The 27,875-nt window shown below is 32.4% G+C and overlaps 1 protein-coding gene across 9 annotated transcripts in view; it reads right to left on the minus strand.

Annotated features, from left to right (window-relative positions):
• Positions 1-273: 273 nt before the first annotated feature.
• The window catches only part of LOC132717671 (S phase cyclin A-associated protein in the endoplasmic reticulum-like), a 57,169-nt gene continuing 29,567 nt past the window's right edge, over positions 274-27,875 (minus strand). For all 9 annotated transcript variants that reach the window (XM_060701197.1, XM_060701195.1, XM_060701199.1 and 6 more), the window contains 6 exons: positions 19,257-19,403; positions 13,061-13,298; positions 11,979-12,128; positions 5,425-5,616; positions 2,766-2,820; positions 274-724 (listed from right to left, as the gene is read on the minus strand). In XM_060701197.1, the coding sequence (XP_060557180.1) occupies positions 618-724; positions 2,766-2,820; positions 5,425-5,616; positions 11,979-12,128; positions 13,061-13,298; positions 19,257-19,403 (889 nt within the window). In that variant the 3' untranslated portion in view covers positions 274-617. The remainder of the gene's footprint in view (positions 725-2,765; positions 2,821-5,424; positions 5,617-11,978; positions 12,129-13,060; positions 13,299-19,256; positions 19,404-27,875) is intronic.

Consider the following 27,875-nt stretch of genomic DNA (forward strand, 5'->3'; position numbering starts at 1 on the left):
AGAAATGCGGTAAGTAGATAACATGGACAAAAGCTATAGGGGAATGGATAAACTAAAGAATATGCGTAATTACAGGAGCATGGGTAACATGTTGCTGTTGGTACCAGTTTTGACTGGATGACTAAATAACCCAGCAGACAGTTTTGTTTTCTTATAAGTCTGGCACAGATTTTAGATGCGCCAATGGCCCTTTGCTGCCGATTTTACTGCGCCATTCTCATTTTTTTAGCGCCAATGGCGCAAAATCGCGTCCTCGGCAGATCTCTGCAAATATCTCATTTCTATTTGTTCTAAATGTCATTTCATTCCTTAGCCATTTTCTTGAAAGGAACACTATCTATCTATTTATACAAAATGATGTTACTTATTACCTTCCATAAACTCACAGCAAGCATGTGTGTGATAATAGCTGTGAAAAGACATTAACAACAAATGACAAGTAAAGCAACATAAGCTTATTTTCCTTGGATGTTCCATTTCGGGAGACAAAACTTTGGAAGTCAAGGTGACCTTATCTTTGTTGAGTTTTCATATTTCAAAGTGATAATTATACAGTTGATAGCAAACAAGAAGGTTTTAGGTAATTTCATAGTCTCTAGTTTCTTCTTAATCATTCACTAGGAGATTTTGAAATATTCCTGGGCCGCTGTCCACTGCTCCGAGGGAAATCTGTACGCTAGTGTGGTCCTTAAATCGGCTTCTTTTGATTCCCGTTTTTCTTTATCTGTAAACATAGGTCAGTATGTATCATGTATAAATTTAAATATTTTCAAATGTTTTAAATGTATATATGTGTAATCTCAGGACAGTCTTTATACAATAACATTAATTATCAAATAACAAAAGGTAAGCCACTGGCAAGTTGTTTTTAGCTCTTAGACAACTTCAATAAAATTATACATGCATATCATTTCAAAACTTATATATGATACTTGCTAGTTTGTTCTGTTGGATTTATTAAGTCACACTGACATAGTTTTGTTTGTATGATTGGATTTTACGTAACACCGACACAGCATAGGTCATATGGCGACGTTCAAGTTTTACTGGTAGAGGAAGACCTCAGGTACCTTTCCCTGCATTATTCAGGCACAAACGAGCATCTGAGTAGAACCACCTACATTCCGTAAGCTAGCTGGATAGCTTCCTCACATGAAAGAATCTAAAGTCCCAGTCGGGATTCGAACCCACAGCTTTGAGGGACAAGTGGTTTGAAGTCAACGACCTTAACCACTCGGCCAAGGACGCCCCTACTGACATAGTAAAGGTTATATAGCTACTTCCCAGATCTACTGGTGAAAAGACCTCATGTGCCCATTTGTTTATTAATTCAAGCACAAGTTGGCTCCTTAGTAAAACCACCGACCTTCTATAACTTAGCTGGATAGCTTCCTCACTTGATAGAATCCAAAGTCCTTTATAGGATTCAAATCCACAGCGGTGAGGGGCAAGTTATTGAAATTCTTCAAACTTTATAACTTGGACAAGTAAGCCTCCAATAGATGTATTACAGGACTTTAATTGAAACATAACAATAAAGTTTTCATAGTTTGTTTTTGTTTGTTCATGTTTATTAAGTCTCAAATTTATTTCACTGAATCAAATTATCGTCTTTTATTACAAAACATTTAAACCCCAAAATAGAAGCTATTTTTAACATGGTACTCAAGGATATAACACTCTGAACAAGAGCTGTCCGTAAGACAGCGCGCTCGACTTTTTTATTGCTTGCCAATAAAAAAAGTTTTTGCAGTAAAAGGCAATACAAGAATCTCTGTATTTTTAAAGTGAACAATGGCCATGAGCATTAAGATATTTAGTGAAGAATTATTTTATTATGACATAATTTATGGTAAAGTGAACAAGTGGATAGGAATGAATTTTTTTAGATTTTTTAAGTTTTTTAGTGCTTGCCTATAATACAAAACATTGACAGTTAAGGGCCATAATTCAAATAAAATCTTTGACAGAATTACCCTCTCCTGGACATGTTTGGGAATCATGATTGTAAACAAGTATTCCAACTTTCAAATTAATATCTCAAACAGTTCAGTCAAAAAGTGGACTGGTACTAAAAACTTAACCAAGATTCTAAGTCGATAAAAGGCCTTAATTTTTAAAACAAATCCTTGACAGAGTTACCTTCTCTTGCGTACAGATGGGGTAATGATGTGAAATAGCATTAAAAGTTTCAAAGCAATATCTCAAAGGGTTAAGGCAATAAGTGGATTTACCCATATTCAATGTATTTTCTAAGTCAAAAAGGGGCATAATTCTGTCAAAAACCTTGACAGAGTTATGTCCTCTTGTCTGTTGATGAAGGTCGTGATGGTAAACAAGTATGGTCAGTTTCAAAGCAATACCTCCAATGGTTTTGAAATAAAGTGAGGTGGTACAAAAAACTTAACCAAGCTCAATACACTTTCTAAGTCAAAAAAGGGCCATAATTCTGTCAAAAACCTTGACAGAGTTATGTACTCTTGTCTGTAGATGGAGGTTATGATGGTGAACAAGTATGGTAAGTTTCAAAGCCATACTTGTAATACTTCTGAAATAAAGTGGGGTGGTACGAAAAACTTAACCAAGGTGTGACGCCAACGCTAACGCCGACGCCGACGCCGGGGCGAGTAGGATAGCTCCCCTTTTCATAGAAAAGTCGAGCTAAAAATTAGACACATGAAATAATAAGACATTTGAAATAATAAGACACATGAAATAATAAGACATTTGAAATAATAAGACATTTGAAATAATAAGACACATACCTGAAGATTTTTTAGATGATAGAGGCTGGCTTGCCAATACTTCAAGCTGCTTCTCCTGCAAGTGACAACAAGATTTACTTTGAATAATTTATGATAAAAATCTCCCTAAATCTCTATATATCAGTTTGGGATATCAGTAGTGTTCAGGTGATCAAAATAATTTACTTGGTAATAACTTATTATTTTAGTTAAACGAGGCCAAATCTATATATGATCCCCCTGCCCCAACTGCTCTTAGTAGTTTTTTGGGATTTTTTGATGGCCGGCCAGTATAAACATCACAAAATTTCATACTTAAGGTTTGACAAGATCCAGAAAAGCTTACTCATGGGTCCAAAAGTTTCTTTTTCTCTTGTTTTATTTAGTGTAAATCAGGGACAATCTAAAATTGGTACTAAAAAAAAGACCCATTCCTAATAAAAAATAGTGACCATTTTTACTAATTTTTCTTACATTAAATATTGATCTAGGAGTAATTGCTTTGGATTAAAATAATGCTAGATCATGAAGGATTAAATTTAATGAAAACAAAGGTTGTTTGTTTCCATTAAAAGGTGGATCTCTATATATTTAATGAAGTTTAAAAACTGAATATGTCTTTATAGTAATAAAACATTCCCAATTTCTATTGTATTCAATTCTATTCATTTTATACCATTCTGATTGGTATATGAACCTTTCCATTTATTAATTACGGAAAATGTGTCCCTACTTTGTATAAAGCACGCAAGCAATAATCAAGCAATAATCGTAAAACATTTATTCAATGTAAAAACCATTCTTATTTAAAAAATACAACATCTTCCATATCAGTTTTATATTTCCTTATCATCTCCTACCCACTTATCTCAAATTGACCCACGGGGAATACAAACCGTTTAACCCTGCATACAAGAAATTAAGCACACATAATTAGTAACATGAATTTTTTTCAAAACAAATTTTCCGAGTAAATGCACTCCATGAATACAATGAATACATAGCGGTTAAAATGTTAACTCCGATGTAATTTGATATTTATTCTCAACTTGAACCAATTGTTGTTTAAACCTCTATTTAAAGTCGTAAATCAGTGTAAATAAACAGTGCATTACTAAGGGACTCGAGTGCTTTTCTGAAAACCCTTTGAGAGGACATCAATCTATGCGTAATTATGGTGACAATAGGATTCTGCTCGCTGATGAAATCAAATAGACGACAGAGATGCTACAATAGATAGATGGGTTACAAATACAAAAACCACCCGCGGAAAATGTGTTTGTTTTCCGGACACTGGAATGGAACCGTGCTTTTTCAATGATAATATTGATAATGGGGAGGGGGACAAAAAAAAAATGATAAGCCATATTTCAATCATGTCCGCCTTGTCTGCAGAACATCTCTAGAATTCCACGTCCCCCTTCATTCAATATTTGTTCGTACACTTTTGATTTATAATCATAAAGTCGAGGAAACAAATTGATTGTAAACTAAGGATCAGGTTTTTATCCGCGGAATAACAATCAAGATGAAATAGCCGCGTGTAATTTAAAGCTTCTTGTCACTCTAATTGTAAAAGCCATTTTCTCACAATAAATTGATTCCATAGAAATAATAATCACATTGCAAAACAGTTATTAATTTGTAAATTGCTTTTCCCTGTGCAAAAAGTTATTAAATATCGCTGGGAAATATAATAATAAAAAAAAAATCACTTAAAACAGGAATGAATTTATCAATTTCAAAATAGCATAATCTTCGGAATAATTATCAAAGTCAAAGGACATGGAATATTTTTTTTTTCTCTCACTTATGTTCAAAAGAGTTCACACTATAAAGGAACCAAAGCGGTTGCCTTTTAAATGGAATTAAATTTCTACCAATCATAACTTATATCTCCATCTAGAGTTTAATGCTGTCACTATAAAGGGTTACATTAAAAAGGAAATCAAGAATTAATGGTTTTAACCTTAAGGCACACTATTATTTATGTTCCACTTTTAATTTATTATTACATTGAGTAATGTTACTATTTCAAGTCATTCCATTATACACTGATTGATTTTTACATGGAATTCTAGCAAATTATGTTTTCAACATGAAGTCTGATGACTTATCTTCAAGCATTTTGAACAAAATATTTAAAACATTCAATTTTTTCATGATCATTCACCAATGGTTTAGAAAAACAAGAGGGCCACAATGACCCTGGATTGCTCTCTTCTTAAGTATGAGGTTTGATTATATAACTATTGTAGAGGACCACAAGGTGATGCAAAATGCCTAATATCTAAGTTTTGGGCAATAACCTTCATTTTAGGTATTTTGAGCTACTTATTCATCAGACTGGAATCATTCATATATTTTTTAAAGAGGTCCACATAAGAAATTTTTCTGTGATGTCTGGTCAACATCCATCTTGTGATTAAGTAGAATGATGTTGTTTACAGAAATTGCAGACAATGATTGTCAATGAAAAACAGGCTAGGGACAAGTTACCATCATAATAGTTCAACTTTAAACCTTCTTCCTCAGCCCCCTACCATTCCCATCTCTGAGACCACAAGAGGCTTCATAAAAGTACTTTGAACAATCAAATTATAGTTAACAAAATCAAAATTTAAATTCTCACTGTTATCATTATTCAATTCCCTATCATGTTTTAATTAAAGCAACTTACCTCAATAAAATTAGAGAGTAAAACACAACTGAGTTCCTGTTCCAGAATTTCCCGGTTGGCCTGATTATTGTAGCAAGAGGAGATCAAGGTTGGGAATAAGATATTGACCAATCGGGGATCAGAGAAATATTGGAACGGTAGTGAACACATCTGCTGTAAAACTGTCGGTGGCTGACCAGACTGGATCACAACCTGCAACAAAATAACATCATGTGTTACCTGTATGTATAATTGATCTACATATATTATGACATAACTGTATGATTTGTATAACATTGTATATCTTCAGTGAACTAATATATGACATAACTGTATGTATACCTACAGTGAACTAATATAAGCCATAACTGTATGTATACCTACAATGAATTAATATAGGTCATAAATTATTGTTTATCTACAGTAAACTTATATATGCTGTAACTGTATGAATGTATACCTACAGTGAACTAATATAGGTCATAACTATATGTTCATCTATAGTGAACTGAAAATATGACACTAATATACAATGTTACTGTTTATATATCTACAGTGAACTAATACAGGACATGACTGTATGTATATTTACAGTGAACTAATATATCATGTAACTGTATGTTTAACTACAGTGTACTTAAAATATGACACTAATATATGAATATATGATGTAACTGTATGTATATCTACAGTGACCTAATATGATGTAACTGTATATAAATCTACAGTGAACTAATATGATGTAACTGTATATACGAGTATATCTACAGTGAACTAATATGATGGAACTGTATGTATATCTACAGTGAACTAATATGATGTAACTGTATGTATATCTACAGTGAACTTATATGATGTTACTGTATGTATATCTTCAGTGAACTAATATGATGTAACTGTATGTATATCTACAGTGAACTAATATGATGGAACTGTATGTATATCTACAGTGAACTAATATGATGTAACTGTATGTATATCTACAGTGAACTAATATGATGTTACTGTATGTATATCTTCAGTGAACTAATATGATGTAACTGTATGTATATCTACAGTGAACTAATATGATGGAACTGTATGTATATCTACAGTTAACTAATATTATGTAACTGTATGTATATCTACAGTGAACTAATATGATGTAACTGTATGTATATCTACAGTGAACTAATATGATGGAACTGTATGTATATCTACAGTGAACTAATATGATGTAACTGTATGTATATCTACAGTGAACTAATATGATGTAACTGTATGTATATCTACAGTGAACTAATATGATGTAACTGTATGCATATCTACAGTGAACTAATATGATGTAACTGTATGCATATCTACAGTGAATTAATGCATTACATAACTGACTACAGAAGAAACCACTTGGCATCATTTAAGACACACTGTACCTTAAATGGAATCTTATCAGTGTATTTAGATATTGACTCACAGTTGAAAGATATAACAAGATTTTTTTTATACAAGGATACATAATCTAACACTTGCCTTTCCCAGTTTTATATTGATGACAAAAAAGTATGAAAAGTATATTTTATGGAAAATTAGCAATCAAGCATGACTAAATATTTATAATGATATTGCAATAATAGTTGATTTATTAACATCTTTTTTTTAAACGACTAAGTTTTATTGTTAATGCTATAATAACATAAACATTATAAATAATTATGAACTGAATTCATCCCTATTAATAAATAGAATCCAACATGAAAAAATAAATTTAATTTTTGTATTCCCTAACAAAAACCATGCAAATAAACAATTTCTATTTCTCACAAAACGTTAGTTTAAGAGGGTGAAATGAATTCATGTATGATAACCTGTCAATCAAATACCATCGCCAACTTCAAATTAATTAGAATCTTTCAGTGTACGCCAATGGGAAAAACCGCAGGACATAATATGACCATGTGTTGCATCTTGATACTGGCAATAAGATTGTCAACATTTTCTTGCCTCGTTAAAGCCAAGTTGAAAAATAACAATAGGAAATTAACTCAACGTCTCACATACAACACTTTATAATCATAACACTTCTCAAATGGTGATGAAAAAATTTCGAAAATAAATCCAATCAAATGCTTCAATGAAGATTATCTTAAAAAAACAAAACAAAGATGGCAAGGAAAAGAAAACAATTAAGTCTTGGTGATATTGAAATGCTAGAAGTAAAAAAAAAAAAAATTACATACTAATGAAATGAAGAACTTGGCTTTAATTTTTACTAGGTTATTGCTCTTTTCAGCACTTTGAAAATGGATATGGTTAACCTAAACCGGCAAGTTGAATACATGTATATCTTAAGTTCTATCTATACTAATTGCTTCATTAAAAATTTGAACACTTACTCACCAATACAAAGTACATGATATTGTCAAGTTATATAACTGTGCCATCCTTATAATTAATGTGATTTGTATGCATTTAAGCCCATCCGAATGTATAAATTGAAAAATAAAATAAAGATGGAAAAGTATTTATTTTATATAGGATTATTATATAGGTAAAATTCAAGCCTGAGATATTTCTTTGTATGAGGTTTATAATGCTCGTACAAGTGGGAAAATGATGTTATCGGATCTCGTACCTTGTGAATAATTACTCATATTGTATCAATATTGGATAATAAAATGTATTTTATGGCTTTAGATTAAATATTATTCATATTTGGCATTATGATATAGATTTATGAGAGATTTCATAATCCACAAATAAATTTTGATGTAGCGAAACTTCTGAAAAGAAAATTTTTGTACGAATAGTTAGCTTGTATGATTATTATCATCTAGAAAAATCAGCAACACATGAAACGTATAATTTATGGTCCTTTCACCAGTGTATCAGGTACAGTAAAACTTGTCTGAAATGACCCTTGATGTAGACAGAATATTATTTTTCTGCTTTACAGAAGTATGTCAAAATGTGTATAATTATGTTTAGGTATAACATTTTGAAAAAAAGGATTAGTGTGTAACTTAATGTCTTCATTTGGAAAGCTAATGCATTTCTTCCTTAAAAAATATCAGGAAATGTTTCGAATAACTGAATTTAATTTTAGAATCTGAAGAAAAAAAAATCAGGTTCCTATACAATGTCCTACAATATAAGAATCTGCCTGAAGATTTTGAAGTAGGACATTCATCTATCATTGAAAATTTAAGGAATCCTTTGGGAAAACTAACTTGCTTTTTCCGACTTCCACTTATACGCAACAAAGATTATGAGCCAGTCTCATTGTGAGTCTGTATAGACTGGTTTTAATGTATAACAAGGAAGGAGGGTACTAAAGTAACAACACATCAACACCTAAATACTAAATATAACTAATAACTAATAGTAAATATAAGTAAAATAATTATTTGCTTTTGATAACAATTATAATGATTTACCTATGTCATGACAATTTTTATAGTCTGGAAAGACAGTTCTACTAGAATGCTTAATTTTAACATCTTGACATTAAACCTCTCTCATAAACAATTAAACAAATGAGCCACGTCATGACAAAACCAACATAATGGGTTTGCGACCAGCATGGATCCAGACCAGCCTGCTCATCCGCGCAGTCTGATAAGGATCCATGCTGTTCGTTAAAAAACTCTGTAACAAGTAAAGAAACTGATAGCAAACAGCATGGATCCTGATCAGACTGTGCGGATGCACAGACTGGTCTGGATCCATGCTGGTCGCAAACCCATTACGTTGGTTTTGTCGTGACGAGGCTCAAATCTTTCATACATCTTAACATGGTAAGGGTTAGGTTGAAAATTGATACTGTTTTGGAGTCTGATATTCAATATTTTTACTTTATTTACGGTGTTTTTTAACTTCGCTGTGAAAACGATATTTCCAGTATGACTTGATTAATTCATGTCAAATTAGATCAGTATGGCTTTAAAAAATTAAAATACTTTGATCAACATGGTACGGTTAGACCATCGGTTTCGGTGACTGAACTTGTTGAATTCCCATGTCTATTATCATTATCACTAATGACTTTTTAATTGCTTCTCAATACCAATTAGTGTATATTCAAGTCTGCTTTAAATGCGATTTTTTTACTGATTTTCTTATTTATTTCCTCCCAAATTATTTAAGTATTTATCCATCGATTTATATTTTTATATTTGTTAACTCTAAGCCAATAATATCTTTTTTTTTTTTCAACCTTTTTTTTTAAATCCAACAGAAAGGGGTCATCAATTAGGGTTTGACCATAATCCATGCTATTGAAATCGTGACTTTATAACTGCTGTATATGTATATGCGAAAGTGATAATGGGATGGTTCCATGACCCATACTGATCATTTGGATGGGGAGAATAAATGGGGTCACCCTTATTGTTTGGGACCGAAAAAAAACAACAACAACAAAAAAAGGTAAGCTTTATGCCACCAGTATAGAATCAATCTGTCAGCAGGTATGACCAATCTATTTGATGAAATCAGCAAGTTACTGATTCAGAATATAAATGAGCTGCGTCATGACAAAACCAACATAGTGCGTTTGCGACCAGCATGGATCCAGACCAGCCTGCGCATCCGCGCAGTCTGATCAGGATCTATGCTGTTCGCTATCAGTTTCTCAACTTGTAATAGGGTTTGTAAGCGAACAGCATGGATCCTGACCCGACTGCGCAGGCTGGTCTGGATCCATGCTGGTCGCAAACCCATTATGTTGGTTTTGTCATGACACGGCTCAAATAAGGGTGAAAAACTACTTCTTTCTTGTGATTCAGGATATTAAATGAGTATGAGGTTAATACTGAATTTATTTAAGGAGTTAAATAAAAGTATATTATGTGAGCCTCTAGCGAGCATTATATTATTTTTTTCAACAAGTCCAATAAATTCAGAAATGAACTTGCACAAATTAAATATTCTATTTATTACATACCAAAAATAAAGACTGTTTGAAGTGAAAAAGAAGCATTTTCACGCTAACATTTAGAGCGCCTTAATGCTATGTTTGTATATTGCAAATGCAACACATCAAAATGTATGCACGGCCATGCAACAAATAAACATAACTTTTTATAATTGTTACAAAAAAACAATTCCAATAATAAATATTGTTCATTTGATAAGGAAATATTCATGATTTTATATAAATATTTGGTAAGCGGGAGAAATTTCCTGTAAGGTCATTTGTTTTGAATACCCAAAGTTTATAATCAGAGACACATGTTTGTTACAAAATTATCATTTTTTATTAAATTGTTGCAAAAGAAAAACTAACAATGAAAACATAACTTTCTATAATTGTTACAAAAAAACAATTCCAATTATAAATATTGTACGTTTGATATGGAAATATTCATGATTTAATATTATTATGGTAAACGGGAAAAATTTCATCTAAGGTCATTTGTTTGAATATGCAAAGTTTATAATCAGACACATGTTTGTTACAAAATTATCATCATCTTCACAACATTTATGAATTACAATATTATCACCCAAAATCATCTTGGTATACAGGATTAATTTGCTGGTCGAGTCCCCAGACGCGCAGTTTTAGTCATGTAAAATATTACTGATTAATTTGTGATTTTAATCTTGGCACTACAATTTTTTTTTTATTATAAAGAAAATCTAGTTGTTTCAGAAAGTGGTAAATGACTCCCTTGGGTGTAATATTTAATATCTTCTAAAAGCCTATTGAATTCTGATCACCATCTTAATGATATATACTGTGTATGTCGGTATAGATGAACAAGATGGAAATTGATTTTTGCCCATTGAAACTGAAACTGTTAAAAATTGATCTACGTAGGTTGGTAGGTTGGCGTAAAGAAAAATGTGATAATATAAAAGTCAGAGATTGAAAGAAATAGTGCAGAATGCAACATTAGTAAGACATGTCAAGATTAGGCCGATATTTTATTGGCCAATTGCCAAGGGTTTATTAGCCAATTGCAAATAGTCTATTTGCCAATGGCCAGTTTCTGGAAGGAGCCAATAGTCAGTGTTTTAAATAAACACTTCTTCCTTTCAAATGAATACAAATATTACCCAAAGTTTTCATTTGTCATTGTATTTTTTAAAGTGTTTAATTTGACATTAATGAAATTAAATGAACTGTATTGATATGTTATTTAATTTGATACGAAGCTTTAAAGGGATGCCACTTAGTCAGGTTTTTTTGACATGACAGTACTGGGGGAAAAAATCATTTTTGCAAAATTTGTGTAAGTCTGATGTAGGGTGTGCAAATTTTCAGTACATTTCTTTATTGTCCTTTGCAGTTTTTTTTTGCATTTCATAGTTATTTAACTTGCCCAGATCATGTACTTTGTACTGATTAGAAAGTGTGTAAATAATGAAGTGATTGGTACAGTTAGAACTTAAGAAAAATCCAACTTGCTGTTTGAGGTTTACCTCATGCAGACAGACGGACAGAAGGGTCGACAAATTGATGGTTCAATTACTATTTGCTGGGGGGGGGGGGGGGGGGTAAAAATATATATATTAATGAATTTGCAGCAGCAATCCAGCAATCAATTCATCAGACTGGTCATACAACAACAGTATGTGTAAAGCAAACGTACCTGATTGTCTGAGTTTCGAACGGTGAAGTAGCCGACACACAGTATCACTTCATGAAGTAATTCTTCAGCATTGTGGTGAGAACAGTACCATATAAGATAACTAGCTATATGACGAAATTCTAATGACATGCCTTCCTGACCTAACGTGCTCTACAAAATAATAATTACAATTCATATAATATAATCTTGTTAGACATACAGTATTTTGACTTTCACCTTTTCACACACTTTTATACACCAAGTTAAAACATAGTAATTATTGTACAAAAATATGTTATCACTTATGATAATTAGTATCTGTCCTGGCATCAGTCAAGAAATTATATCATAATGTATATATTGCTGCCATGGGCCGGTGGCGAATATCAATAAATAAATTGTCATTGTCACTTTATACCCTTGGATGGACATAATATCACTCGAAGGACTTGAAATTGGTAAAACTATAGAAACATTCATTATTGAACTAGAAGGAATAACAGTTACTGTATATGTTACTTCAATTTTAAAAGTTCTTTATAGATGTTTTTCAATATATGTTTTACTTCATGAAAATTTTGTTGCTATTTCTATTAATCAAATTACTATCAATGTTTGTATTAAACTTATTTCTATGTTATGTTATGTTTTCTTTCCTGGAACCAGAACACATATTAAATGAGCCGCGTCACGACAAAACCAACATAGTGTGTTTGCGACCAGCATGGATCCAGACCAGCCTGCGCCTCCGCGCCGTCTGATCAGGATCCACGCTGTTCGCTTACCAACTCTTTTACAAGTAGAGAAACTGATAGCGAACAGCATGGATCCTGATCAGACTGCGCGGATGCGCAGGCTGGTCTGGATCCATGCTTGTTCGCAAACCCATTATGTCGGTTTTGTCGTGACGCGGCTCATATTATAAATTATGTAACATCCGTTAAACTTCCTCGCAGAGTAAAATTCAGATTAACTATGTGTGTTTGAACTTTCAAACCAAATACAAGTATACAGACAAGTTAATCAAAGTCCTCAATCTATTTTTTAACATCCTCAATCGTTATTTTTTATTCAGTTGTTAACGAAGTTATTAACACACAAACCTGCATCATGTCAAGGTCTAACGTGGCCATATGATTCAGCATTCGAAGACCCGTCGTGGCCACGCCTAGTGTATGCTGTGGGAACTCGGGCGGGGCCTCCTCCCCTCTGCTTGGCGTACCAGAGTGCAGCAACATACCGTACAATAGAGATACTATACCAACAAGTTCCGTCACTTCAAATGTTGATATAAGCTGGGTTGGATCCTCTAATTTTTTGTTCTCAAATATAGAGGATTTTCTGAAAGAGACAAAATGAGAAAATAGTATAAGCCAGGGAAAAATAGTACTAAAATTAAATATGGTGATGAACCCATAACACTTTTGGACAAGATGCAAGCTGGTATTTTTTCTAAAAAATATAGCTCAGTTTCAAGTAAGCTTTTGTGTCAGTCTATTTTTCATAATGAATTGATTTTTTTCCCACCTAAAGTATATAAACCCCTACATTTTTCACTACCTGGAATTGGATTTAAGTCCAAACTATTTATGTGTTATCTATTTTTCCAGAAGATACTTAGTACTGTTTCATATACAAAAGAAAAAACGAAAAATAAAATAATTTGATTGGAAGAGAAAGGGGGAAAACAAGATAGTTCAAACTACATCAAAAAACCACACACACAAAAGATCACAAAACAGACTTATGGTTCATTGCTCAAAATCCAAATATGGTATTAAAGGCAGGATATTAGATTCTACAAAGCCTTCGCAAAAAACTTTAAGTCTATTTCCTCTATTTTTTCTAAATCCTTTTCACATGCATTAGTCAAATAGTCTCTATACAAGCATAGAACTAATAAAATCAATCGAGCAATTTGCCAATAAAATTATTAACCATATGGACGAAAATCTCTAACTGCTGAGCAAACCTAACTCCATTTCTGCCTGGGGCAATATTGTCCCTTATTCTTAATTTACAAAGAATAGGAACTTTTGTTCCGCACACATCGCCAATCCATTATCTTATTTGTCGTAAACAATTTGTATCATCGCCAATCCATAGCAGACAATCTGCGTTTTTTTTCTTCCTCCCCGAACTCCTGGAAGCCCTAGCTTTTATTAAGTTAGCTCTATTTTGATGTGGTTTCCAAAGAGAGTCCTGAAAAGCTTCAGGTTTTCACATTCAATTCTTAACACCACAAGTTTTCTCCCTCCCGTAATAAGTAAATTAGTGAAACCCCTCCAGAGAATTTTGTGTTGACAATTTAATTGTAAGGCTTTTATATTTCGGGTGTAATTTCTACTTCCAGTGCATGCTTTTATTCATTCAGTATAGCTTCTCCGCCATGTTATAACATAAAAACATAAAAAGCGCAAATAACCGCAATAAAAACTAATCAACAAATTGGTTTGTAATCATACGGCATGCTTCATTCTATTTATTTTGAGACAAGCCACCATAAACACAACAATAGGGGGGACATGGCTGACCCCTAATAAATCATAACACCCCATGCAGAAACTGAAATACTGTCATTGACCTTTGACCACATACCAACTACATAATTAAACAAATTGGTTTCAATGCAACTTCAAAGGTCACTTTTATTAACCATGGAGGCAAGACATTTAAAGTAATTGTTTTGATGACAGAAATTTGAATTAATTAATACTAATAACACTGTCATAGAGACTATTTCATATATTCTCTCATCTATTAGGCACTAAAAAAATGTGCGAAAATTTTCACACAATCATGTTCAAACAACAATATTTTACCCAGAGTCTTTGGTAACCTCAATCATGTTTCATTTGTGAAATAAAATTGTCCCAATGTTTAATATCAAATTATTCATTATTAGTTTTCAAGTGAATATAAAGGTATATATTTGCTGCAAACATTATTCTTTAAAATTTTTCCAAAAGAATATTTCCAAAATACAAATAAAAAGAACTTTTTTATAAAACATATCCATTAGATATAGCTAAAATTTGAAGGTTATGATCTCTTAAAAAATGCACCTCTACACAGTATAGGTCATATGGCGACTTTCCAGTTTTATTGGTGTAGGAAAACCTCAAGTGCACCTTTGTCAATATTTCAGGCATGATTGCGCACCTGAGTTGAACCACTGATGTTCCGTAAGCTTAAGTCTATATAATATATAAAGCTGGGTAAGGCTAAGGAACCAATAACCTGTTGGAACTAGTAGTGATAAATCTTTGCCACCAGTATAGACTTAGACAGGCCTGTATGTCCGACAGTCTAACCAGCCTCTACACTATCGGCTGACAAACTACCTAACAAAATGTCCCGCAATATGGACAGAAAATTAATCATACCATAAAAAACGTAGCAAATTTCATTACCAATTTTTTCCAATAGCATTTTTATTGTCATATAATCATTACCAACAAGCAATTAAAACAAGGGGGATAAAAATCAAATCAAATCGATCATTCTAAAACACCGTAACTTTGCAATAACATAAAAGACCTTCAATGTCATTACACACACTAAAATAACACCTCCATCATTCTAAATGCAAATGATTTAATACAATAATCATTTGTCATCAACCCAAGCTGAACAGATGTTTAAATAGTAATAATCATATTTATTTGTTCATTGTAACTGCCCATTTTCACCCTATGTCCCTTCACCTTCTAACCAAATGGAGAATTTTTCTCTGTGATTTGGGCTGGGTTTCAAATTAAGCAATAACACACCCATCAATGGAGGTGAGGATATTTTCACTTTGGATAAATTACAGTTATAATTTGATTATCACAGAAAAACTGGGGAAGGGGAAGTTGTGTGGTGTAATTAATTTATACATGTAGTTAGGTACAGTTAACAAAGACTGTCTTCAGTTTTACTTTAATTTCAACTAGACATATCACTGAAGGTGATTAATACCCCCACCAACAACTTTGACTTTTTGGAAAAAAAGTATTCTGAAGAAAAATTTGAACACAAACTATCAACTGTGTACAAAGAAATATTTCAATTAATTGTAATCGCAACTGGGGTCTCGAAATAAGCTTGCTATACACCAAGTTTGATTACAATATCTCATTCCTAACTCTAGTTATTGTCAGGAAACCATTTTTTCTATTTTTAGTAACACTGTAACAGTGACCTTGACCCTAGGGGGTCCAAATGCAATACCAACCCAGGTCTTCATATAAGCTTCCTATACACCAAATAAGATTACAATATCTCATTCCTAACTCTAGTTATTGTCCGAAAACCATTTTTAGTAACAGTGACCTTAAACTTGACCCCAGGGGGCCCAAATGCAATACCAACCAAAGTCTTCATATAGGCTTGCTATACGCCAAGTTTGATAACAATATCTCATTCCTAACTCTTGTTATTGTCCGGAAACCATTTTTCTATTTTTAGTAACACTGTAACGGTGACCTTGACCCTAGGGGGTCCAAATGCAATACCAATCCAGGTCTTCATATAAGCTTCCTTTACACCAAATAAGATTACAATATCTCATTCCTAACTCTAGTTATTGTCCGGAAACCATTTGTCTATTTTTCCTAACGGTGACCTTGACCTTGAATCCAGGGGGTCCAAATGCAATACCAACCCAGGTCTTCATATAAGCTTTCTATACACCAAGTTTGATTACAATATCTCATTCCTAACTCTAGTTATTGTCCGGAAACCATTTGTCTATTTTTCCTAACGGTGACCTTGACCTTGACCCCAGGGGGTCCAAATGCAATACCAACCCAGGTCTTCATATAAGCTTGTTATACACCAAGTTTGATTACAGTATGTCATTACTAAGTCAAGTTATTGTCCGGAAACAAACCATTTGTCTATTTTTCCTAACAGTGACCTTGACCTTGACCCCAGGGGGTCCAAATGCAATACCAACCCAGGTCTTCATATAAGCTTGTTATACACCAAGTTTGATTACAGTATGTACTTACTTAGTCAAGTTATTGTCCGGAAACCATTTTTCTATTTTTAGTAACACTGTAACGGTGACCTTGACCCTAGGGGGTCCAAATGCAATACCAACCCAGGTCTTCATATAAGCTTCCTTTACACCAAATTAGATTACAATATCTCATTCCTAACTCTAGTTATTGTCCGGAAACCATTTGTCTATTTTTCCTAACGGTGACCTTGACCTTGACCCCAGGGGGTCCAAATGCAATACCAACCCAGGTCTTCATATAAGCTTGCTATACACCAAGTTTGATTACAGTATGTCATTCCTAAGTCAAGTTATTGTCCGGAAACCATTTTTCTATTTTTAGTAACACTTTTACGGTGACCTTGACCCTAGGGGGTCCAAATGCAATACCAACCCAGGTCTTCATATAAGCTTCCTTTACACCAAATTAGATTACAATATCTCATTCCTAACTCTAGTTATTGTCCGGAAACCATTTGTCTATTTTTCCTAACGGTGACCTTGACCTTGACCCCAGGGGGTCCAAATGCAATACCAACCCAGGTCTTCATATAAGCTTGCTATACACCAAGTTTAATTACAGTATGTCATTCCTAAGTCAAGTTATTGTCCGGAAACCATTTTTCTATTTTTAGTAACGGTGACCTTGACCTTGACCCCAGGGGGTCCAAATGCAATACCAACCAGAGTTTCCACATAAGGTTGCTATATACCAAGTTTGATTACAATACCTCAATCCAAACTCTAGTTATCGTCCGGAAACCATGATGTGGACCGACCGACGGACGGACCGACCGACCAACCGACCGACCGACAAGCTGACTCCTATATACCCCCCCTAAACTTCGTTTGTGGGGGTATAATTATTTTTTGGATTATCATAATAATTATACTTATATAGTTTTACACTTCATTTATTGAAATTTTCTATTCAATTATGTTTGTTTTGTGTGTACACCAAGGTATTACACATTTCTTTGTCATAAATTATGTGATCAGTTGACAGTGCAGTATACATTCCTGGGTAAATAACCAGTAATTTATAATTTTTCAGCAGATGACCAACTTCTTTTCCCACAGGATTCCTGAATCAGCCACAAGACAGAAAATGACCATTAGACAAAAAGTCAAACATCAACTGTCATGGAAAATTTTCGCCTCACCCGAGATTTTATAACCTAAAACTTTATGGACCTTTTAACTAATGCTGATGCCACCACCCAAAAGAGTCAAGACAAAAGTTTGACTTTTTTCTTCGAAAAGTGGAGCTAAAAATCAAATAAAATATGTAGACCTTGATAGTTTTGCTTCATCAGTCTCTGTCAGTGGAGTGGTAGCTTCAAAAAGGACTGTATCAATAATTTAATATAGCTTAAATTGCACAGAACAAAAACCCATCCCAGACACTCCTTAATCATATAATAAATAAAACATAAGGAAGAACTATTTTCTGATCGCGATGTATTAACGATGCTATGGTACAATCATTTGTTCTATCTATTACCCGTGCTCTGTTTTTTTTTTATTCTTCGCTAGTTTTTTCTACTTTCATTCCAACCAGAATCATATCTCCTTAAGCTGACTTAGAAAGATAACGCCTGACTGACAACAGACAATAAAATATTAATTTGCAAATATTTTACAAATGGTTTCTTCGCAAACAAGAAATCGGTAGCAGTGCACTGTTACTTTCTGTGTGTCACATGACATCTGGCGTTGACAAGTGATAGGTCTGATGGTAAGTTAGCCGTGAAATTACGAGATTCAATTTAGAAATTAATATTGATGCTTTGGAGGCTCGTCAATTATTTAATATGGAAGATAACTAGGAACTTTTTTTGCTTCAACACTTCTCTGCTGAAATATGATTTTTTAATGAGATATTAAGTTGCAATTTTCAGTCCGTCTAAAAGGGGCCTTTTACCATGGCTCTTAAAGTAACGAATTACAACCTGACACCCCTATCCCTAACCACTCCCCCCCCCCCCCCCCCCCCAAAAAAAAAGGAGTTACAATGTCATAAAATATTAATCCAGTATTATATTGGGATTTAGTAACATATCATGTTATTCAACCTTTAGTAAACTAGTAAACTTTTTACTGCATCAATGACATCATATTTGATTGATTTACTTCCCTCCAATGATTAAACACATATGTTTTGAAGTTGAACTTTTCAGTGTATGTAATGACATTGAGTTTCAATTTGAATGTTACATTTTTATACAATTTAAAAGTATTTCTTCTGAACTATCAATTTCCTTCATCATTTTTATTTTTGTTTTCTTCATTAACAAATAGTATGAACTTACCTGACAGATAGGAACTTTGTGAGCGCAACAAGAAGGCCGAGACAATTCTGTATAAACTCTGCAGCATCCTTGTCACTGTCTATAGGTCCCTGAACCATCCGTAAATACTGTGTCAACTTATCCACGATACCAACGCTGATAATATAACTGAAAATATACAACAAACCCAAAATAAGTGAAAATATACAACAATTCGTAAATACTGTGTCAGCTTATCCACGATACCTACGCTGATAATATAACTGAAAATATACAACAAACCTAAAATAAGTGAAAATATACAACAATTTGTAATAACGCTGATAATATAACTGAAAATATACAACAAACCCAAAATAAGTGAAAATATACAACAATTCGTAAATACTGTGTCAATTAATCTATGATACCACGCTGATAATATAACTGAAAATATACAACTCAAAATAAGTGAAAATATACAACTCAAAATAAGTGAAAATATACAACAATTCGTAAATACTGTGTCAATTTATCTATGATACCCACGCTGATAATACAACTGAATATATACAACAAACCCAAAATAAGTGAAAATATACAACAATTTGTAAATACTGTGTCAATTTATCTACGATACCCACGCTGATAATACAACTGAAAATATACAACTGAAAATAGATGAAAATATACAACTCAAATTAAGAAATTATACAACTCAAAATAAATGAAAATATACAACTCAAAATAAGTGAAAATATACAACTCAAAATAAGTGAAAATATACAACAACCCAAAATAAGTGAAAATATACAATAATCTGTAAATACTGTGTAATCTTCTCAAATTCAATATTTTTCCTCTTTTTTTTTCCCCAGACAAAATAAGAGAAAAATTTAAACGATTTACCCTCTTGTTAGGAGGAACTAATCTAATTTCCAATTTATAAATGTATACCTCTTTAACTTAAAAATCTCCATTAAAAAACCAACAGAATAACGAAAATTGATTGTGATGGGATAATGATACTTCCGACCTCAGCTAAAAAGGACAACAACAAAATTATACTTTGCCACTATAATTACAACCAAAAATACCTCTAAAGGACCTAGACAATAATACAAAAATCTTGCCCTAATTTAATAAGTCTTGTGTCCAGAATTAGCTAAATTTTAACCAATATAAAGCAAATCATTAAATGTGACACAACATACTGGATACTTTTATAAAAAATAATAACTTCCCCAAGTGTCATCATTTTGTTGTCTGAGGTTAAAATATAAATAATTTCAATCTCATTTAAAATTGATTAAAACAAAAAAAAATACACATCTGATATTAACATAGCATCATTAACATTTGTAGTTCAATGAAATAGAAACAGATCTCAAACACGTCTTGTTTTTTGCCATCATCTGAGAGTAATAAAAACTGGGCGACTTTAATCATTTTAATTAAAAAGTTACACTTCACATGCGAAAGTGCATGTATTAAGGTAGTCTACACGTTCTGTAAATGCAAAATAACCACTATATCCCAGTTCAAATACATTTCTTTTTATCTTCAACTAAAAAAATTTATAACAATGATAAAATTAGTTATGACCCCCCCCCCCACCTCCAAAAATATTTCTACCAAAAGTCAACCCTTCCATATTGACAGGCAATTTTCTTCCAATTCAATTATGTTTTATTCAATAAAGACATCATCCAACATATAAAAGGCAACTCATAAACTTCCCCACCATAAAAGGGAAAAAGCCTTAAGGTGTAAAATTTGCATTATCACTCCAAATATATGGGGGGTTTATCTTTGTGAAATACGCTCTACAGTCTGTCGGCAAGTTCGTCGTTCAACTTATCACCCAGTAATATCTCAAAACTGCCCTGATTTAGCAATAAAATCTTGTGTTTTTTTTTTGTTTTATGAACATGAGCACTATGTTTTCATCAATAAAATCAAATCGTAAGTGAGAGATGGGACCGATGTTTAAGTATGGTGGCATATTACCGGCAATAATCATACGATCAAGTTACACAAACCCGCCACTATATAACTCTTCAATACTCCTACAAACGACCAATCGCAGCTTTATTCAACACTCATATAGCCGTCATAAAATAAATATTTTTCGTTATTTTATGGGGATTAATTAGCATATTTTATCCATTTTCGTGAAATAAAATCAAACAATCTCAGACAGACAGCAATAGTTTTCTCTCCTCTGTATTTTTTTTTGGTACAAATATTGTGTGCATTTAATAAAATGTTGATGCTCATGATACGACTTCAAATAAAATGCATGTACGATGAACAGAAAAAAAACAAAACGAGAAATATTTTCAGAGATGTGATCTGTCTCCCACAGTTGAATTGTTTCATTGCTTTTGTGTTCAAATGAAAATAAACATATGGAAAAATGAAGAAAATAAATCATTTTTCTGTGCCATGAAATATTTCAATAAAATATCAGTATTTAATTACCCGTAGGATAAAAAAATATTAATTTTATAATCCATGTTTTATTACACAAAATATCCCAGTATCTTCAGACACATTACTATTATAAAAGCCTTAGTTTTAGGATATATCTGTGTTACATCATCCTTGGGCAACTTTATTATTAAATATACTTATAACTAGAAGAGATCCCTTTTTCAGCAAAAATAAGGAAGTCTTAGTCTTAAAGTAAAACACCTTAAAAATGATGTTTCTTTTTTTTTCCAATTATTACAAATTATCAGACTCTATAAACTAGTTTACGGACGTGACATAGGCTTTCTTGCTGCATCTTACTCACATTCTCAACTTTTATAACTAAGGTGGTGTCACCTTTATCTGTTTAAATGGGTTCAGTCCGCTTTTTACAAAAACAAAAGGTTATAACATAACCCGTAACCAAATTTTAAACTACAGTATTAGTCCAACATTCAAGAAAGTTTTTGATCAATTTTTTTAACATTACCTTTGTTTTACTATGACAAGATATGAGTGCATCTTGGATGATACAGGGGTAGTAATTACATACTATATTCAAATGAATGAAATAATTAAATCTCTCATATTATATCATTATATAGTATTTTAAGTACATACTATATTCAAATGAATGACATGTTTAAATCTCTCACAATATTATTACGATTCTTATGAAACAGAAAACGTCTCAGTGCCAAAAACACTTTTTTTATAATTATATTTGTTCAGGCAAGGGGACAAAAATGCAGTCTCCAAAAAAACAAACAAACTTGCTTGTTCAGAAAAGAAGGACAAAAATGCAGTCTTCCAAAAGAAAAAAAACTTTGCCAAGGACCACCACACAATTTCTGTCATAGGTCACAGTCTGTATCATTAACATGAAGAAATGGGGGTTAAAACAGGCTAATGTTTCCCTGACAGGCTATTGCACTATCAATTAGTGAAAATGCAGGAAATAACTGACTGGTTCATGTTCTAGCATCCGTTATAGCAATACTGTCTGTAATACAAGTAGACCAGTCCAGAGAAATATGCAAATCCTAGTTCCGGACAATGTCATACAAAAATGACCTTTGCAAAAAAATATTGGGAAAGACAGAGAAATCATACCAAGATAGAGAAATCATACCAAAATGTATGTAGTACATGTATCTGCAAAAGAGGTCAAAACTAAAATAACTAATATAAAGACAAGATATCTTTCAAAAAAACCTTATAAAAAGAACACACAAGTGAGTTATTTTTTCAACTTTAAATCATCCTAGAGAATATATTGCTGCAATTAGTACATATAAAGATCAACCTGGCCAATCAATAAACTATACCAAGACATCATACATACATTCAAATCACCTTTAAGGCATTTTCAGTAATCTATATCTTTAATAACCCTTATCTTCCTGTATTCCTATAATGCACATGCCATACCACTAGTAATACTTTGACTTTGCAACTGTCCATTTCTTAATTTTGGGTTATTCAATATCAAAATGCTGAAACTGAATGACCCTTGGTATAGTTTGTAGGGTATAGTTTGGTCAGTATAGTTTGTTCAAGATTGTTCGGTTAGAAAGCAGTGATGTTAAGGCTTGAAAGCCAACTTTTTTTTTTACAGAGATCACCCGATTAGTAATCCAGGGGTCACTGCAGGTTTGATCATAGAAAATTTTCTATGACAATGTATCTTGGACATTGAGTTTAAAGGTTATTTGTATCTTTTTTATATCTTAGGTCACAATGAACACAGGCTGTCACATTTAATCTGAACACTCACCCAATGGTAGATGTTAAAATAATGTATAAATACACCAAATATATAAAGTCAATAAATGAAACAGCTATGAAAAACTACTGTCACATGGAATAAGTTTTAGGGACCATAAAAAATCTCTAAAATCAATTGGGTTATTCCATTTGTGTGTTCAATACACAAGTAACATAATGGAGTATTGGCGGGCAAGCCCTAAGATGTCAAATACTTGTTGATTAAAGGAGTACAATCCACACAAGGGTTAGTCTGATATGACTTAAAGACAGAGGAAATACGTTCAAAAAAATCAACAAAGCCAGGTTACATGTACATATTTTATCTCCTCAGAATTCTATTCCTTGAAAGGGTATAAATTCAATTTTATGATATTTGTAAAACAATTGCTGGAGCAAACCTGTGACACACAAAAAATAATATCTGATACAATATGTCAGACTGTAATAAAATCAACTTTAAAACATATCAAATTGCTCTTAAAATTGTCCCTGAACATCTAAATTATTTAGTAAAATTTTGTTTTCATTTTTTTTTTTCATGCTAGAATCAGTCTTTAGTTATATAGACTTTATCTTTATAAAATTAAGCATAATAAGAAATACAAATCATTCTACATTATTATATCTTTAACCATTTTATCATGCTTGAGCTGTTGCCACTAACTTAGAGCCGGGCCTAACCATTTAATTTTGTTTTATCCAAACAATTGTTACTGGAAATTTCCAAAAATGGTAATGGACAAGTTCATTTAAGAAATTCAACAGGTAAAATAAAATAATCATGTTTATATTTTGAGACATTCTCTCCTTTGGGTTGCTATGCTAGAATTAAACTACAGATTGTCACCTTAGTGCAGTAATGGGTTAAGTCCTTTTACATTTTATAGGAGTTAACCAGTTATTGCACTAAGGTGACAAGATAATGTCTTTCTATTAATACAGTAATGACAAACATTAACCAGAACTTTTCTCCACAAGTAAAAGTCAACTTCCCAACTAGAGTTAACTGGAAAAAGCTTCAGGACTTCAGAATCTTTTATAGAAATAGACAAATCCTTTATTGGTATAATTTATATAGTGTGCCTGTGTTTAAATGGTTACAATGGAAGTAGAATTAGTCATAGCTGTCTTTTATTATCGACTAATGTCGAAACAAAAAACAATCGTTTTAATTTCTGTATTGTCTAATAGTATAAACATTGGATAACAAATGAATACATGTATCTTCTGACATTTTCCACTGGTGCAGACAATAAACAAAAAAACAACTATAGGAAGGTTTATGGGACCAGCCTGTTCCTGTACCAATATAGAATCAATATGGAAACATTATATCTCTGAAACTCTCCAGAAACCAGAGGCCGCCTGTTTTTATCTCCCGAGATGAAATTTCATTAGTAAGAAACACGGGTGAGGGGAGATATGCATTTGACACTGGGCAGAGGCCGGCAGCTCGCTCTATAGGCAGGTTTACAGATATAGACATGATAGTCGTAAATCAAAATTGACAGCTAAATATGATAACATTATACTCAGCGCTGGGCGAGTTTTCGAAAATCAATTTTTGCTGTGAAAAAACATTTAACAAACAATGATGGATGAACAATTGAATGGATGATTTAATACTGAATTTGTACAGTCTACTCTCATCATGTGTAATTTTTTTCCTTTCAACAAATCAATATGTAAATCTATGGAAATTAATGTTTGTTTGACTTTCATATCTTCACTATGATAGAATGGTTCACAAATTTTTTTTTCATACAGAAGAGTCAAAAGAATAATTTTTCTTAGAAAAGAAAAAACATTTTTTTTCCTTTTTGGTTGATTTTTAAAGAACACTAACACTTTGGTCATAGTGGGTTTTCCAGCTTTTAACTTGTGGAGGAAGACCTCAGGTGCCCCTCTATGCATTATTTCAGGCAGAAAGCGGTGTTTGAGTTGAACCACAGACCGTCTGCAGGCTAGAAGGAAAGTAAAGAATCCAAATTCACTGGCTGAATTCCAACCCATAGCAGTGAGGGTTAAAAAAAAATACCAGTAGAGAGAAAAAGAATACTGCAGCAGAACAGAATGTATGTTCATTAACTCCAAACAATGCAATATTAATGTATATAGATAAACAATAAAGATTAAAAGATTTTTATGTTAATATATATATAAATCAATAAATAAAGGAAGTTAAAATGTTCATTTTGTATTAGATTTTAAAAGACCAGTCAATGGACAGGGTGCCCCACTTTTCTCAGTGCTGGATAGTTAATGAAACATAAAAGGGGGCATAACTCTGTAAATGTGCTTGGCATATTTACCTGCCCTTGAAAGTCAGCAAAGTTTTCAAGTGTTAGAAAAAGGTAAAAATTCTAGGTAAAAAAGAGAGGCAAAAATGGCTTTCAGGATTATCAAAGAAAGTCAAAAAGAGGGCATAACTGAGAAAAAATAAATATTACAGTCCTTTAGAAATACATTCCAGTTAAATTATGTAACAAGTATTCCAAGTCTGCAGTGATTAACTTTTGACAGTTTTTGAGAAATTGACCTTGGAAAAAAACAATGAAGTAAAAATATTTTTAGGATAATCTGTCCTTATGAAATTTCATTTCATGACAAACAACAAGTATACCAAGTCTGAAGAGAAAAGCTTTTACAGTTTCTGAGAAAATGGGCCTTAACGAAAAGATTAACCGACGACGACACAAACACCGACGAGAAGGTCATGACAATATCTCCACTTCAAAAAGTGGAGCTAAAACCTGTTAAACCGTTAACAAATAATCCCATTTTAAAGAATGTCTGACTCTATCTATTACAAACAATTAAACCTATTAATAGGTGTTATTATTGTGGCCCAGAACTTGAAATTTACCAATTAATCAGTTAACCCTTACCGTGCTGAAGGCGAAAATGATAAGTCTTTGCCACCAGTAAAGAGCCAGGCCAGCCTGCACATCCGTGCAGTCTGACCAGGCTCTATACTGTTGGCTGGCCAACTTCAAATTTTCACCTTGATATACCTAAAATTGATAATGGACTGTTTCAAAATGGAAATTGGAAAAGTCCATTTAAGAAATTTACCAATTAATCAGTTAATAAACATTAAATTGAAAACTGAGAAAAACAACATAAAAATTTCTTGAACGTAAAACATAATATTTTATGTGTATAGAAATAAGCAAACCAATAAATAGGTAAATCGTTTCGGCTCAGTAATTGAAATTTACCAACTAATCTATACTAATATTCAATTGAAATCTGAGAAAAAACACATAAAATTTCTTGAACGTAAAACATAATATTTTATGTGTATAGAAGTAAGCTAATGTCTTAACCAACCAATAAACCACTTTATTTATCCCTGAAATTTTCACGACCGAGCGTCAGATATATAAGTTACGATTTGTTCACGCAGTTTTCCAAAATGTCACCAATTAATAATTTAATTGCAGCAATTTTATAATCTCCTAATTGATCCTCATAAGCCACAAGCTGAATCTTGGAGCCTATGACGTAAGTCAAGAGTATATAATTACATAAACTAGGATTATCTATCATAAAGATTTGCTTTCTGGTGTAAGATGAGGGTCAATTTACCAAAATTAAGTGTCAATTTACCCAAATTAAGGCAAGGACTATAATTATATATATGTATATCGATCTCGGACAAGCCATCAGACATTTCCACAAATTTCAGTTTTCCAAGCTTCTTGATAAAATTGAAGTTAATCACTGTATACAGAGGCTTGAACATTATTGCAATACATAATTTTAAACAAGAGCTGTTTGTTGTACAGCATGCTCGACTATTCTCAGAACTTGAGCCTGGATGATGAAGAACTTTCTAAGTTCATTAAAGGCTATAATTCTGTCAAAATCCATAGTTTTGGAGATACAAACTTGCACACAAAAACCAAACTGTGACACAGACACTGGCACCTTGGTGAGTGCAACAGCTCTAACAATTCTTCGAATAGTGGAGCATATAATACAGATACAGAAACCAGTTTAACCATCTTTAAATGCTGTGCAAAAAAAGTAGTATTGCACATCTCACTATAAACTGGAAACTTTTGGTAGCTATAAGAAATTTTAATAAGTTTTAAAATGGGACTCTTCTGATCATTTTTTCTTATTTTCTTGCTGTAACATAACCAGGAAATTCAGAGACCCCCTTTTTCTTTAAATACACTGCAATAGTGTAATAATAATAATATGGGTTTTCTTCAATGTTATCTTCATCTATGACGAAAAGATCTTTTTATAGTCAAAGGGAGGTTATCCTTCATAGAAGGCTAAAATGAATTATACAAAAGTTGAGTGACTTCCCTTTTCAAAAAAAAATAAAGCTAATTCTTATAAAATTTGATTTTGTGGTTATTATAGAATGAAAATCTAAACACTTATTTAAAGATTTATGGC

The sequence above is a fragment of the Ruditapes philippinarum genome, unplaced genomic scaffold (assembly GCF_026571515.1).
Source record: "Ruditapes philippinarum isolate M1 unplaced genomic scaffold, ASM2657151v2 ctg6195_1_1_1_1, whole genome shotgun sequence".
NCBI classification, from domain to species: domain Eukaryota; kingdom Metazoa; phylum Mollusca; class Bivalvia; order Venerida; family Veneridae; genus Ruditapes; species Ruditapes philippinarum.